Raw genomic sequence first — 15,886 nt, forward strand, 5'->3', positions numbered from 1 at the left:
GCATGCGCGTAGATGAATTGGCAAGAATTCGTATCGAAGAATTCCTGTTTAGAATCAAGAACGTGACGAATAGATAAATAGGGAAAACAATAATGATCGAATGGAAAACAAGATATTAGTTTTATTTTATTATATTACATACATATATACACCGTGTTATATACATATATATAATAACAATAATATACGTATATATAAAATGATAGTAGGGAAAAGAAGAAGTTTCGCGATACAAAAGAGAGAAACTTTCTTTTCGAGAAAGAAATTAACTCGGAATGGGTGGAGTTGGACAAGGATTGTAAAAAATTGGCCTATACGTTTTTCGTTTCGTGAACGGTTGTAATCCACTTATCGGTGTAAATTGATGCGCAGTAGGATTCTTCGGATGTTCGGTTGGTTCGATCAGCTGGGACAAATCTTCCTTAGATGTCGCTACGTCCGCGCTTCGTGCAGGACTGGTGGACCTGTTCGTTCAACGTTCGTTCGTTGTTGTTCGTCTTCGTTCCACGCTTGTCTGGCTCTTGGATATAGGAATTGAAAGAATTGCGATTCGACGATTCGTGTTCACGTTAAAGTTTAAGTATTTTTCGTTCTTTCTTTTTATCGAAGAAACGCGAAGACGCGAGATGTATTTATTTCTCTTTCTTTTTTGAAACGAATTGTCAATTCGCTGAATTCTCGTGGTATCGAGGTATCCATGCACAATTAACTTAGCTTTAAAGTGAAGCGTTGTTAGATGACTAGAGGCGTTAGGATTAACATTTCTACGTTCATGCCCGGATTAAAACCTGCACGAAATGAAAAATAGATATATAGGCGACGATCAACGATCGCGAAGCGGGAACAAATTACGAAATTACAAGCGTGAACGAAGGGAATGGAATGGGAATCGGTTTCGGTATAAATTTCATTTACAATTTTCTAGGATGTTATCGCGAAATCTTACCTAGGCCGATGAGATTTTATCTTGATCCCGTTCTCCCTGGAGTGCGGCCTCGTGTTTGGTTGCGAAAGTTCGCTATCGCTACTCGCGAAAGAAGTTCTAGTTACCATTGTACCGTGCGCGAAATCTTTCCTATCGAGAAAAAAATTCGAGAATGGAGAGAAAGAAGAAGAGAGTAAATATCGATCTCGGACGCTGTTGCATAATAATAGGCGCGATAAATTCCAGCTCACCTATAATTATCCGACTTTGGAGTGGAATTGGACACGACAGGTGGCTTGCCGGAATGAAGATTCGCGTGGACGAAAACGGGCGAGCTTTTGGGAATATCGCAAACGATCTTGGGATGAACGGTGGTTTGCTTGTGATCCGAATGATTGGCGGTATCCGGTGGCCAATCGTAATACTTTGGACGATAGCCTTTGGAATCGGGACGAGGTTGCTTGGCCAGTTCTGCCGTGTCACCGCGTTTACCGGTGCTCGTGATTATCGGCGGATTCCCGTTCGGCAACGAAGTGGGGGAAGATGCGGTGGAGGAAGGCGCGCCGTCCGGATCCGCGCGAGACAACTGCGAACCGTCCCAATCCGGCGGGGTTGGCAAGCTGCTACGAGGACGAGATATCGAGTTACAGCGCGAAACAAACACAGAAAACGTATAGTATATCGGTGGGAATATACGTACTTGAAATTCTCTTCCATTTCTTTGAACAGGCGCAACTGTTGTCTGATACTCGCCTTCTCCTTCGCGCGTTTCCGTTGAAACTCTTCCTCCACTTTTCGCATCGCCTCCAGTTCACCCTTCCTTTGACGCTCCTTCGCCTCGGCCTCCCTCGACAATTTTTCCGCCAATCGCCGCCTCTCTATCTGCCTCACCGTCGACTGAAACGTGAATCTTTTCCCCCGCGAATTACTCTTCCGTTGCGACTTCGTTTCATTCGCGTCGCAGACCCATGGGACCCGCGGGGAAGGATTATCGCTGGTAGATGACGGCGAGAACGTTCTCCTTTGTTTCGGTGGTTCGGGACAAGTGGAGAACTCGTTCCGTTCCCTGCAACCATTCTCGTCGACACGATGATTCTTCAAACTTTTATCCACCTCGCGTCGTCGATTCGAAACATCCTCGATCTCGTCCCTGCGCTTCTCCTTACGCCTCTTCGCCTCTTCGCAACCGTCCTTATCCTTGCACTCCTTGCACGAGCTCAATCGGAAAGAGGCGGCAATCTCGCGTTCCATCGATTCCCCGTTATTTAATTTCCGCCTCGTTACGCCACCTTCTTCCCCGATCTTTCTACCGTTCAAATTTTGCACTCGATGTTCCGTTTCGTTCGTTTCCGGTAGATACATAACGTGGCCGCCGGGTGTCAAGTACGAGAACGACGGAGGTTTCATGATTACCGGGAAGTCGTTTTCCTTCGCTTTGTCGCCGTTCGATCGCGCTTCGTCTTCGTCGTCTCGCCTCTTCTTCGACGACTCACGATCGCGCGCGACATTCTCGTCGTCCTCCTCGTCTTCATCCTCCTCGTCTTCGTCGTCCTCGTCCTCGTCCTCGTCCTCCTCGTCGTCATCGTCGTCTTCGTCGCCGTCGTTGTCTTCGTTCTCGCTGTCGCACGGGCACGCGGCCGGAACGCGGCGATGGGGGAAGGGGCGACAAACGGTGGGAGAGATTGGCGCGGTTTCGAGGCGAAGACGAGAGTGTTGGAGGGAGGTGGGCGCGCTGGTGGACAAGAGCCAATTGTCGTCGAGAGTGTTGTTATATTTCCTGTGGGCGGTGTGATCGTGCGATCCGATCCCCAGCGCCCCGGACACGGATCGTTTCAATTTTTGAAGGGAGTTGAAGGCGAACGCGTCCCTGGTCTTTGTCTCGGGCGGGCAGAGGCACATCGAGGCCCTCGCTTCGTCCCTGGGCAACGAGAGGGAGAACACGTGACCCCGCGGGGAACGATACTTCATGGGTGCGGATAGGGGTGGGGGGGAATCGACGCCTGCGTCGCTGCTCGATTCCTCTCCCAAATCCTGCTGCGGGGTCCAAGTCGGCCTGGTCACCGTGGTCTTAGCTCTGTTGATCGTGCTCACGTCGAAAGAGTCTTCGTTACCGGCCCCGGCATCCCCCGATATCCCGGAATCACCGGACTTGTCGTGCCAGCTTCGAGCTCCCAACGAGAGTGGGAAAAGCGGGGGCGGCCTCGAGAGTCGTTCTATCCGTTCCTCGAACATCACCTGCAACGAATCGATCCATCATGGATAACATTTAACCATGTAAAGGAAGAAGGAAAAATATAGAGAGATAGATAGATATTGGATTGCTTGTAGGAGAGTAATTTCGTTTTTTCTTTTCACGACAATGAAACACACTTTTTTAACGCGTGATCGTGAACAGTCGAATTCGATCCCGTAGCAATTTCACGAGTTGTTCGTCGGTTTGCTTCAATCGAATGTCTTTATTTCGTCTTCATCGGGTCTTCGACCGGTCTTTCAGAACGTGGCGCATCTTTAACGTCAAAATTGTCGGAACGAAATTTTGAAAACCACACTGGCGCACGGTTAATACATCTTTTTCATAAACTTCGCGTAACTTTTTTCTTGCATTCTGAACAGCATTCTTATCTTTTCCGTAATAAAAAAAGTAAAATATGCCGAAAATGATCCTTTTGGTCTTGCATCTTTGTTACCGTGCACGAAAAACACAACTGCGCAAAGAATCGGACGAATTTTTTTTATAAATAAACCATGAAATATAAACTCTCAAAATATAACACGGTTTAAAATGAAGTTTGCTGGATAAATGTTCAACCAGCGACACTAGTGTCGAGAAAACGAAATTATTTTCCAAACAACCCAATAATTTCTACTCTAGTATGAAGTTGGCTGGATAAACGTTCAACTAGCGACACTCGTGTGAAAAAACGAAATTACTTTCCGAACCTGATAGATAGATAGATAGAGATGGAGAGAGAAAGAGAGGGGATTTCAAACCGGCATTTCTTCGCTGGCAGTGCTCATGCTCGGACCCGGAGTTTCCAACGTAGAAAGCAATCTCCAGGCAGCGGATGGCGAGAATCGCGGGATTTCCAATTGTTTTTTCGGCAGGGTTGGCCGCAACTTCAACGAAATATTCTCCACGACGTTTTTCTCCTGAAAACGAAGGATTCGATTGATCAAATCGATCGAAACGAAAGACAACAGATGAACAACTCACGTCCTCGTCCGCGTCGTCGAGAATCCCGTCCATGGAAGCTCTGCCGTCTCCACGATCGCGGTCCTCGTCGTTGCGCGATTCGCCCAGGAAACGTTCGTTCATGCCGAAGTAGAAAGTAGTTTTTGGCGTTACGGGTTGCGCTGTGATGGAGGCAAATCTAATCGGGGATCCGAGTAAGTACGATAAGTACGAGAGTGAGAAAATTCGTGGACTGGAAAAGAACGATGATGAAAAAGAAACGACGACTTACGCTTCGTCCTGTCCTCCTCCTCCTCCTCCTCCTGATGATCGTTCGTTCGAAACGGAATTACCCGTCCCTTCTCGCGATCGATCGACCGTGGCGAGCTTCGAACCGTCAGAATCCGAGTTCTCGTCCCGAAATTGATCCCGTTGCGATTCCATCTCGCGTCTCGCGAAACGATCCCTCGACCTTGGCCCCTGCGCGCATGCCTCCTCCCCGCCCTCCCGATCCTCCTTGCCGCGTTCGTTCTGGTTACTACGCCGATTATTACCGCTCGGCCGAGAAGCGGGCAGTTTTCGATCGTATCGGGTGTCGCGGATCGACCCGTCCGTCAATTTCCCGCTCGAGTCCAACTTGTCGCGCACCTTTTTAGCGACTCGAATCAACTCGGCTTGGAATTCCGGATTGCTGACGCTTCTTTGAAGCGTGTTGCCCTTCCCGTGGTGGTGATGAGCTGCTCGGCGAGGTGGGAGCGTCGAGGCGGAATACGACGGTGGTCGCGCTCGACGCCCGCCTCGGTCGCGGCGAGCTCGTTGTCGGAACGCGAGCCGCCGTTCATCGAGGTGAGGTCGCGCGTGTCGGCGGGCGACAACTGCCAACCGATCTGCGCCCTCTTCGATTCGGCACGGGTCTTGAACAATCGAGATCTTCGGGGCGGTGGTTCGACTTTGGTCCGATTCGTCGATTGGTCGTCGCGCGGTCGATGCTCGGCTCGGGAATGGGCAGAGAGGCGTGGGTCGAGGTTTCGGCTCGGGGGGCGAGAGTTTTCGGCCGCGGGCGAGGAGTTGGCGCGGAGACGGGGGGAGGCGGGCGGAGCGGGAGCTTTATACTTTTTCCTAGCCTTGGAGCATGCGCTCTCCGCGAGCCGTTCCCTCGACTCTTTGCCGTGGTAGCGGTGGTGGCGCGACGCTTCCGCTTCCACGGCTGCTGCTCTTTCCATCGTGGAGGCCTCGACGAGGTCGGGTGTGGAGCGAAGATCGGGCTCGCTGCCGAACCTCTTCGGGTCGAGGATGGCCGCGCTCGCGTCGATCGAGTGGTCGCGACTCGATCGATAATAGTGGCGGTCGATTCGTCTGGAGCAGGGTCGGACGAGGTTCGAGGCGGAGCCGCTCCTCTCTCGAAGGAACGACGGAGGCGGATGATCGTTGCGCTGGAACGAGAGACGAGAGATGAAGGGAATCCGCTTTCCCGCGAGTTTTCGCCTCGCCTCCTTACTCACGGACACCCTTTACCTTGGCGAGATCGCGGGACGAGGCGAAGGTCGGCGGTCTGCGGCCGCTGATCGTTCCACCGTTGTGTATGATGCTCCCGTTGTCGGTCGCGCGCAGCCTTTGACCCGGCGGCTCGGGAAGAACTTTCCGCGCGGCGCTCGGCTGCGACCTGTGTCTCGTCAACTCTCGAGGGAACGATTGGGACCATCCGTGATGGCCGTTCGTTCCGTCCACGTTCGCCACCCCGTTCGAGCACACGGATCCGACCTGTTGATCCCTGTTCGAGCTGCTTCCATTGTTGCCCATCTTGACGCGAGCCTGCCCGATCACTACGGATGATATCTCGACCGATCCTCCATCTTCTGTGAAAAAGAAAGAAAGAAAGAAACACGATTTTTCACGATTTTAACGATAGTTTTAGAGTAGATAAAAGTAGTTTCGTTTCGAGGCGGGAATTCGAGGGGCGCAGCTGCCAAAGGCGCGAAGGAAACGCTCGTTGCCCGCGGAAGCGAATCGAGCAAAGCGAAGAGCAACAACCACGCTCGATACCAACGATAACGGTTTTGCCTAACGGGTTCGAATCGGTCCGAGTTCGAATAAATCGACCGGCCAACGAACGATAGATTACGCGTGTGTTCAAGTATCGCGGTCGAATTTATGCAGTAACGAGAAATGCGGATAAATCGTTCCGAACTCGTTGCGCAATATCGAAGAGAAAGCTTCGCCGTCGATCGTCACGCTTCTTTGACCTTCGTTCGTTCGTTCGTTCGTTCATTGGTGGTCATCTATATTCGAGATGATAAAGATGTTTGCTAACTTTCGCGAGATCGTACGATAATATTAATCTAATTTGTGAAAAGTAGAGAGAGAGAGAGAGAGAGAGAGAGAGAGAGAGAGAGAGAGAGAGAGAGAGAGAGAGAGATGAAATCGGATCGAGGTCGCGGTCCACGCGCGAAAAAGAAAGTCTTCCCTTAGGAGAACGCGGACAAGTTCGATCTGGTATATCCGGTGAGAGCGGACAAGCCGCGATAACTGTCAGCCCGTACGCGTCTGCGTTCTCTCTTCGCTTTCGAAGCCGCGAACGTGTTTCATGACCGAAATTCGATCATCGCGCGCGAAGAATTCACGAAGAGAAAGAAAGAACGAATCGATTCGCCTGTCTTTTCGGATAGCATTCTCTCCTCTATATTTTTAATTTGTACATAAGCTTACGAAGATGAAGGAAAGGATAAAGAAAACTCGAATACGGTAAAATTCGTTCGTTTACTCGTAGACCGCGATAGGCCGATTAGTCGTGGATCGTTAGCTCTGTTCACGAAACGCGCGAATCATTTTTCGATAGTTGCGCGATCTTAAGATCGACCTCAAGAGTCAGATAAGAAATAAATCGAGAGAATGAAGAGAGGAACGAGAGCAAATGCCCGAAACGTTATCCAAGAACGAAGGCGAGTTCCACGGAAAGAGAGCGAACAAAACGCATAACCGGTTATCGTTTGAGTTGGCCGGACGTTGGTAAGTCTTGTCGTTTTACGCTCCTAGTTCGAACTCACGTTTCGTATCGAAATTCGAAAGAAAATTCTATGAAAACCCGATTATTTCGATTGTGCATAATTTTGGAAAGATGGTGATTAATCGGGAGGAAACGGAAAAAATCGAAGAGAAGAGGCTACGGATTAGGAGATGTACGAGAGAACGGTAGGATATCGAGAATAAATACGGATGTATTTTATTCGCGAGGCATCTAGGTCAGTCTCAGTCGCGCAAGTGCAGTGTGCCGCACCTATTCCATTCGCACCTGTGCGCATGCGTGTTGGCTGGTAAGAGCGCAAAAACTTCGTTGATCGTCGGATTCGACGGAGCGAACGAACCAGACGAAGAAAGAACGGGCGAAAGAACGCTAACGAAAGAGAAAAAAACTACATCGTTCGGAATTATTTTCTCAGCATCGTTTCCCAGGAATTTTGGTATGCGGAAGGAAAGCTACGTAGCAAGGTTCGCAGACCGATTGAGCGAAAGGTGGAGAAAAGAGAAGGGACGGAACGGCGTGTGTGCGTATACTTTATCTATATGGTAGAGGCAACCGAGCGATGTGGTACATACTTACTTATACCGGTAAAGAGAGAGCTAGTTGCATGCCAGAGTACGAAAGGAGGGAATAGGAAGGGAGGTAGAGGTAGAGGTAGAAGTGTAGAGAGAGAGAGAGAGAGAGAGAGAGAGAGAGAGAGAGAGAGAGAGAGAGGAGGAATGAAAGATAGCGCGGAAGTTTTTGGACGCAGAGCGGAGGTAGATACGATCCGTCGATCCGTGATCCGTGTAAGTACATATACGATCGATCGATCGATTCGATCTTCGTCGTTTGTTCCACGTTCCGTATGGTATGAATCCCTTCGATGAGCCGCTACTTTTTGCGATGACTATTTTTCCGAAAATTCCCATACGCCTTCATTGTCCGTATCAATTTCCGATTTCCTTCGTTATTGTTCTTCGCGATATTGTCTTGATCCATTATCCAAAAACTGACATCGAAAATTCAGATCGATCGCGCAACCATCGTACGTATAATTCTTTCGCGAGATGAAACATTCGTTGCGAAACTTCCTTCGCGTATTGCACGGATCTCCGATTCTTTGCAAGTTTGTAAACTCGAGGAAAAAACACATTGAATAATCGTACTTCTCTTTCTTTTGAAAGAAAAATCCTACTGTTAATCTTAATAATAATAATAAAAAAAATAGATAAAATTTATTCTATTTTTATCAACTTATAATCAAAGTTATTACTTATTCCACTATTCGACGAAGAATTATGTTATGCGGAGCGCGATAATTCAACGCAGACAGACGTCCTCGACGCTGAAGGGCAAATGGCAAGAGCCAGCGAGAAGTGAAAGCTGTATTTGCGCAAAAGAGGAACGATGCGTCCAAGACCAAAACGATCTTGCTTCGTGTTCGAATGCTATTCTTTTAAATCCATCACTCTCTGTATAAGAAATGTTTTAAAAAAAAGAAGAAATCGCCTATGAACGAGACATTGATTGGGATAAAAATGGTGGGAAAACAGCACGTCCACTCGAATCGAATAAAAACAGAAAAGGATCCGTAATCCGTCCATGCTGGAAGAACGATTTCTAAGAAAAGAAAGCGCGCAAAACTCGATAATTTTTTGGTTGTGAAAAATCAACCGTGTTCTAAAGGAAACGGCAACGATAAAACGACTATTCATTTACGATCCGCAATTCCTAGATGAGATACTCTCTCGTCAATTGGAAACTACGAAGCGAAAGCTTTTCTTTAATTTTATTAAATGACTAATAAAAATTGTATATGTACGCATTGCCACAGATTCGAGTGATAGTTACAATTACATGTGGTTGTGACTGGGCGAGCAAACTCGAGAACGTGTAATATCCGCGCACAAATCGAATCTTATACAAAATTTTCTATGCTTTAATCGCATATGTTTTCAAAGTGTTTTTCCTTGATAAAACACGTGAATAAAATCGGTCGTCATCCTCGGATAGTTATATCTCGTTCTATGGAATCCAGTAACGTGAACCGGTAAGAAAACCGAACAGCGGAACGTTGCACCGAGGTGAATCGATTTTCCCGTGAAACTTGAATCGCACCTAAACTTTTATCTATCCTTGCCGATCGCTCGCTTTACGGTGAATTTACTCGTATCGCGGAATTTTGAATCCTGCCATTCGCGATCTTGAACGATATTAAACTTGATACCGTCATCAAAATAAGAACAAAAAGAGAAAAGATGGCGTTGCAGGAATGATTCAAGAGTACCTGTATAAACAAAGCTGGTAGTGGCGGTAGGAGCGCATCAACCGAGAGGCATCTAACGGGGCAACGTCACGGCGCGTTAACCTTCTTCCGATTTCGCCAATTCTTTTGATACTTCTTTTGTATTTGTTCTGCAACGAGAACTGATTCGAAAATCGTTCGAGAAAACTAATAAACAACGTTAGGAAAGGAACGCGAATTTCCCGCGAGGCCGTTTTCGCTGTTCATTCGAGCGATGCTAATATCTCTACCGCTTTCGTTTCGTCGCAATCAACAAAATTACGCGCATTGTATTCGGGAACGGGAACGGGAACAGGAACACGCTTTTTTCCACGTAGTATTGTTCCTTGTTTCAGAATCTACACATTTACCGTTGAGATGAAACTTCTATTGCGTTCGTTCACGTCCATTTCGGTTACACACTTTTTACAAATTTGACAAACATCTTTCTCTCGTAACGCGTTTCTATCTTCTATCTAAACACAAATTCATAAAAAATTCATTCTTTTAATTAGACAAAGATTTGCCTTTTACAATTATTACTGTTATTGCTTGAACTTCAAATATTGATAATCTTTAATATAATATATATATATACTATCGAAATTGAATATTATCGATTATAATAAATAAATATGTACATGTTGTTAGATACGTCGATTTTTACTTATTGTACTTATATCTATGTACGTACTTACTTGCTTTAATTAAAACGACGATATAGACTTATGGACAGCAGGCAACATAAAAATCAAATTATGCGAAGTTTGATTGATCGATTTTTATTATCCTAAAGATTCGTTTTTTGTTTCACGCGTGCTGTAGCGCATCTTTTTAACGTTAATTTTAAATATCTTAACTACGCGATACTGTGATTGTACTTTTGATATCTGCACCTGTATCACAATAACGAACGTTATGTTATATTCCGGACGAAAATCGGATAAAGAAGTGAATGAGAAAGTAGGTATCGACGAAAAAAAGAATGAGAAGCGGAATAAAAATGAGAAGATAGGAGAGATGAAAGAGGAAAGTGTGACGACAGAAGGGGGGAAAAAGAAAGGGAAAAAGAAAGAAAAAGAGGAAGAAGAAAACAAAGTGCGAAACCGTAGAACTGCACACCGCGTCCAGATGATTAGACGACTCGAAAGAGAGTGCGATCCGCGCGGTCCTTATCCTCGAACGCGACGCGAAATCGGAACTGAGCGACGGTGGCGGCGGCAACGGCGGCTCTCGAATCCCCACCCCTGCGAACGTTTGTTAAAACCGTTCTCCTACCATTGCTCGTGTTTCATCTATCTACCAACCTGCCTACCATATCTGCATCCTTTTCTTCTAACTGTGCAACGTATAACATTGTCCTTTCCCCTACCTTCCTTCGTATCTTTTTCCTTGCTGCATTCCTTTCAACGTAGCTTCTATTCGAGTGTGTCATGTGATTGTTTCTTCGTTCCATCTAGTAGGTGTTGCCATTTAACGTTTTGCCACTTTTTTCCACCAAACATTCGAATTAACGAATTTTCTGACTTTCTCCGTTCGTCGTTCAACTTCTCGGAAATATTGTCAGTCGAATGTGAACCAATTATAAACGTTATATAGAGTTAACCTCTATATTCATCTCATATTAGGAAAGCTTCTACAAATAAACACAATTGTTGGCTATGTGATATATAGATACGTAATTTAATCTACAATTGGATTACATTAAAAATTCATAAGCATATGCTTATTCAATACTATTTACAAATATATTAAAAACGATTAAAATTATTTGTGAGCTGGCCAAGTCCATTGATGTGGTGGTGCTTTCTCCATCAAGTTTTCCCACGGCCGCTGTTCAATCATCTCTTGTATCAAAAATATTTCGTTTTTTGCATGGTTTATTAATTCTTCTATTTGTCCTTGATTTATCTTTTCTTCTATAACGGCAATATTTTCATTCTGTAATGTTAAATACGCTATATCAATAGTTCGAACAATAATTCGATTCGATGTAAAAATCTATTTCAAATATCTTTCATGCGATTAGAGTATACAACAAAATAATTATTAAGTGAAAAATTACCTGTTCCACGATATTAGCTCTTTCCTTCGCCAAATTCTCGACAGACTTTCTGTAAATATATTCCTTCGGCAAATGACTCGAAAGTCGCAAAATTCTATCATACAGTACACGAAGTTCCGAACGAGGATTCGAGGACACGGCGAGTCCCGTTAATCCTGTTGTCTACGAATAAATAGATACCATGTTCAAACAAAATGAATCGGAAAATATTAATGAATGTTATAAATATTTACTATAACCATACTATTATATTAATAATTTGGTTATGTTTTGAACGAGATGATAAGATCATATTCCAGAAATAAAGAAATCATTATTGAATACGTGTTATCCATTATATTTAATTATATGAATGTCTTACCTTTTTCAGAATTCTTGACATGATCGTACATGTACGATCCGCTTAAAATAAAAACCAATTACGCGACTACTCGATTCGAGTCGACGTCGAAATTATTACGATATATTTTCTGTAGTGGTAACACTGCATCACAGCACCATCATTCCTTACCGAATAAACTACCAACACCAAAGACACGTGTAACCATGCACAAAATTAATTTCTAAACAATATTGTTTATATTTTTTTCTTGAATCGAATTATTTTCCATTTATTTTTTCATTTTCATGTAATAAAATTAGATTCTAATTAATGTGCATTTGATTTCCTTACCTGTTGTGATTTATTGATAATACTAATGAATAACTTCAATGAAAGAAATATAGGGGAATATATATATATATATATAGAGAGAGATATAAGATATAACAAAATTCGTTTTAAAGATAGATCATTTATTTTTATGTTTTTATACGAGTAAACATATTTATCGATTAGATTTAGCAACACGTTCGAGTTCGTCTTTCTTTTTAATCGCGTAAGAGTTAGACGAACCTTTGGCAGCATTAATGAGTTCATCAGCTAAACATTCGGCGATGGTTTTAATATTACGGAACGCGGCTTCCCTAGCACCTGTACATAACAACCAAATAGCCTGATTTACTCGTCGTAATGGAGAAACGTCCACCGCCTGTCTCCTAACTGTACCAGCGCGACCAATACGCGTAGAATCTTCTCTAGGTCCAGAATTGATGATAGCCGTCACAAGAACCTTTATTCGAATATAAAAGTATTTTTATTGTAACTTCCACATAAGAATGTTAAAGTAATGACTTAAAATATTAATTACCTGTAGAGGATTATCACCTGTAAGCAGGTGAATTATTTCAAAGGCATGTTTTACAATTCTTACTGCCATTAATTTTTTCCCATTATTTCTACCATGCATCATTAAAGAGTTTGTCAAACGTTCGACTATAGGACATTGAGCTTTTCGAAATCGTTTTGCAGCATAACGTCCAGCAGAATGTGGTAAATATTTTGCATTTTTCTCTTTAACGGCAATATAATCTTGTAAAGACATATCATTTACTTGTACATCATCACAATTCCAGCGACCAAATAATTTAATTTCAGGTAATTCTGCAGAAAGGGCCACTGGTAATGTCGTTGTGGTAGGTACCACTATATCATCGTATGTTTCCATTTCAGCCATGATTTATCTACAAAATATAAATTATCATTAAAAACTCATATATATATTTTTTAAAATATATATATATATATATATATTTATAGATTATTTTGATGATATCAATGTTAATTAATATATTTGTATATAATAAATAAAATAGAAATATAATATAATGAAAATTTAATATAGATTGTCATGTGTTGCAAAGTATCTTTAATATTAAAGGATAAAGAAAAATATATATTGATTATAGATTTATTATATAGATGCATTGATTGGTTCAAATAATAATTGTTCCTTAAAAAAATATTATTAATTATCGAATATACTTCAAAAATAATCTTTTACGAATTCAAATAATCTTTGTACATGTCGTATGATAATTAATATAATACATTATTAAGAAGAAAAAGAAATAAAATGAATAAAAGATACATAAACATTGTTCAGTTCAAATGCAAAATTTGACACAAATTATAACAAAACAGAAAACTTGAAATAACATGCACATTAGACACAATTTCTTTTCGATTTGACGTTTATAATTGTTTTGAATGTTATTTATGAAACGCCATAACTTTGTTGATATAAAACGTGTATGAGTATCATAAAGACATGTGGCCATGTGGTCGACCGAGAACACTTTTAACTGATAAATTCTAGAGCGTATTATATGTTTTGGTCGCGAATTACTTTTCATAAATTTTCAATATTTTTCAATATCACCTTTTTCAACACAACCGGTCGGGTAAAGACATCGAACTTTCGAATTCCTTACCATACAACTTTCGTTCACGTCTTCTTTGGACTAAGCGTGAACAGGAAAAGGCCATGACACTAGTGGCGCTCCGACCTGTGACTGCCGGATTTTACATACCTTAATCAATTTCAACATGCGACATAATAATTTTCAAATTTTATATTATACATACCGATAACATAATAAAGATTACTTTCACGTATAATTGATTTATATTATTTGTTGTTTTATTTATTGTTTATTTTATCAAGAAAGCGATAGGAATTTTCGATTTTATAGTTGTTAATTTGACCACAAAGTCTTAACATCAGTACTGTAAACGCACAAGCAGAGACGATTGGTTCGTGAGTTGCCATTTTGAGCGTATATTTATGAGTAATTCTACTTAAATTACATATTATTATTAAATTTTAATGGTATTCCATTGAGTTATCGCAATCTTTAAAAAGTGTGGATGTGAAACAATTTGTTATAGTCTACGATAAAGTGTTTGATTTCATGTTTGGGGTTAGTACCGGTTACCGAATAAACCGGTACATGTCGAATAGATAAGTTCACGTCAAATACGAAAGATGTCACTACTAAAAATTCTGGAACAACTTCCGGTCTTCAGAAGGAAACGGTAAGTGTTATTTATATTTTTATATTTATTTCTAATTTATATTAATATATCATCTCATATGTTAATAATACAATGTATTTTGATTTCTTCAAAAATTATATATATTGTATAAAAATGTTGCGCGCTGTATTGATGTTTTTATAAAGTACAGTTGTCCAGGTAGCGAGTATATATAATATACTATACGTGATATACTTGCGAAACGAGTAAGATGTATATTGGAAAGAGAAACCCTAAGTACAAAAATTTAAATATCAGGTCGGTTATTTCATCGATTAGAAAAGTGTTCTGATCATTAAAATCTAATGAAAGCATATAAATGCAGTTGATTTCATGCTTAAATTAAATAGCAATGGTGAATTTGACTTAGACGAGAGAAATATTGGGAATAATTTATAATAATATGTCTAAAATTTTGATGAATACATTTTATTAATATATGAATATTACAATGAAAAATAAATTAAATAAATTTTTGTTAGATGATCTTAGCAATCTGAAAAACATATATATATATGTGTGTATATGCATATTTGTAAACATAATTTTAGTATTTTATGTTCGTCTTTGAAACATATTTTTAAATTTTTTACCACAGAAAAAGAACTTTTGTCATTAAAAAAAAACTTATCGAATGGAATAATTCCTAATATAAAATTAACACGATAAACGCTGACAATCGTTTACGTCGATTACGTGCAAAGGAGCAAAGGAGTAAATAAGAAAAGGCATTAACAGTAAATTAGAACGGTAGAATTTTGCTTTGAATCTGCGTCTAGTTTAGCTGGTTGATGTTTTTCTTACAGTAAAAGCAACGCGATGAAAGGTAGAAGGGCACCGATAGCCGAATCGTGGGAGGGTTCGAACGTGGGGTGTATCCTAGCAACTTAGCGAATCGCTAGAGGGTAGTCGTTCAGTAACGTAACTACAGATTTCCCTACCTGCCGTCTCCGACCATTTCATGAGCACTCTCTAATTTTTCTTTCATTTTTTTTCAATACATCCAATTAATTATCATCTATTTTAATCTATATATTCGTTTATATTGTTACTTTGTATTATCACAATAATCTATGCTACTTATTACGATAATTGTATATATATATTATATAACAAATAGCGAGCATAATTGAGAAGATTTTTAACTTATTTTCAAACATAAATATGAAAATACTATCCATATTTGTATATATTTGTTCGTATTGGAAAAAATAATTTGAAAAGGAGAGAGAAGATAAGGTGAAAGATGAAAGAGGTAAACAAATTATTTGAAAAAATTTAAATGAGAAAAAGAAGATATATTGCTTTGTATTTTTATGTTGATGTTTTACGTAAAAAATGAAAATTGAAAAAGAATGAAAAGATATATTAAAAATAGAAAGAAAAGAAATGATGTGTAAACATAATTAATGGATACACAATAATAAAAATGAAGAAAAAGACGTATAAAAGAAAAAGACAAAAAATTCCTTGGAAGTTTGCACAGACAAGGAAAACGTTAAGTACATTTCGGATGTTTGTA

The 15,886-nt window shown here is 41.3% G+C and overlaps 3 protein-coding genes across 5 annotated transcripts; all 3 read right to left on the reverse strand.

Moving 5' to 3' along the window:
- Positions 1-101: 101 nt before the first annotated feature.
- LOC147658051 (uncharacterized) lies at positions 102-10,619 on the reverse strand. Its single transcript, XM_086904180.1, has 10 exons — positions 10,081-10,619; positions 5,613-5,953; positions 4,873-5,530; positions 4,390-4,834; positions 4,140-4,296; positions 3,917-4,075; positions 1,626-3,160; positions 1,177-1,548; positions 947-1,075; positions 102-464 (listed from the first exon to the last, which is right to left on the reverse strand). Exons 2-10 carry the CDS (start codon positions 5,895-5,897, stop codon positions 266-268), a joined length of 3,939 nt encoding a protein of 1,312 aa, XP_086760306.1. The 5' UTR covers positions 5,898-5,953; positions 10,081-10,619; the 3' UTR covers positions 102-265.
- A 423-nt stretch (positions 10,620-11,042) lies between these two features.
- On the reverse strand, positions 11,043-12,184 carry ND-13B (NADH dehydrogenase (ubiquinone) subunit ND-13B). Of its 2 annotated transcripts, XM_086904179.1 has the most exons (4): positions 12,121-12,184; positions 11,809-11,966; positions 11,448-11,609; positions 11,043-11,323 (listed from the first exon to the last, which is right to left on the reverse strand). In XM_086904179.1, exons 2-4 carry the CDS (start codon positions 11,827-11,829, stop codon positions 11,150-11,152), a joined length of 357 nt encoding a protein of 118 aa, XP_086760305.1. In that variant the 5' UTR covers positions 11,830-11,966; positions 12,121-12,184; the 3' UTR covers positions 11,043-11,149. The 2 variants fall into 2 exon arrangements, with proteins under 2 accessions (XP_086760305.1, XP_003696680.1); XM_003696632.4 differs by lacking the exon at positions 12,121-12,184 and having other exon boundaries at positions 11,809-11,969.
- A 37-nt stretch (positions 12,185-12,221) lies between these two features.
- Positions 12,222-14,324, reverse strand: RpS5a (ribosomal protein S5a). Of its 2 annotated transcripts, none has more exons than XM_012490192.3 (4): positions 13,915-14,324; positions 13,709-13,841; positions 12,638-13,010; positions 12,222-12,559 (listed from the first exon to the last, which is right to left on the reverse strand). In XM_012490192.3, exons 3-4 carry the CDS (start codon positions 13,001-13,003, stop codon positions 12,275-12,277), a joined length of 651 nt encoding a protein of 216 aa, XP_012345646.1. In that variant the 5' UTR covers positions 13,004-13,010; positions 13,709-13,841; positions 13,915-14,324; the 3' UTR covers positions 12,222-12,274. The 2 variants fall into 2 exon arrangements, with proteins under 2 accessions (XP_012345646.1, XP_086760316.1); XM_086904190.1 differs by having other exon boundaries at positions 13,761-13,841; positions 13,915-14,296.
- Between the last annotated feature and the right edge of the window lie 1,562 nt (positions 14,325-15,886).

Source organism: Apis florea, unplaced genomic scaffold, assembly GCF_048593485.1.
Source record: "Apis florea isolate Af1SG1 unplaced genomic scaffold, ASM4859348v1 contig_2350_pilon, whole genome shotgun sequence".
NCBI classification, from domain to species: Eukaryota; Metazoa; Arthropoda; class Insecta; order Hymenoptera; family Apidae; genus Apis; species Apis florea.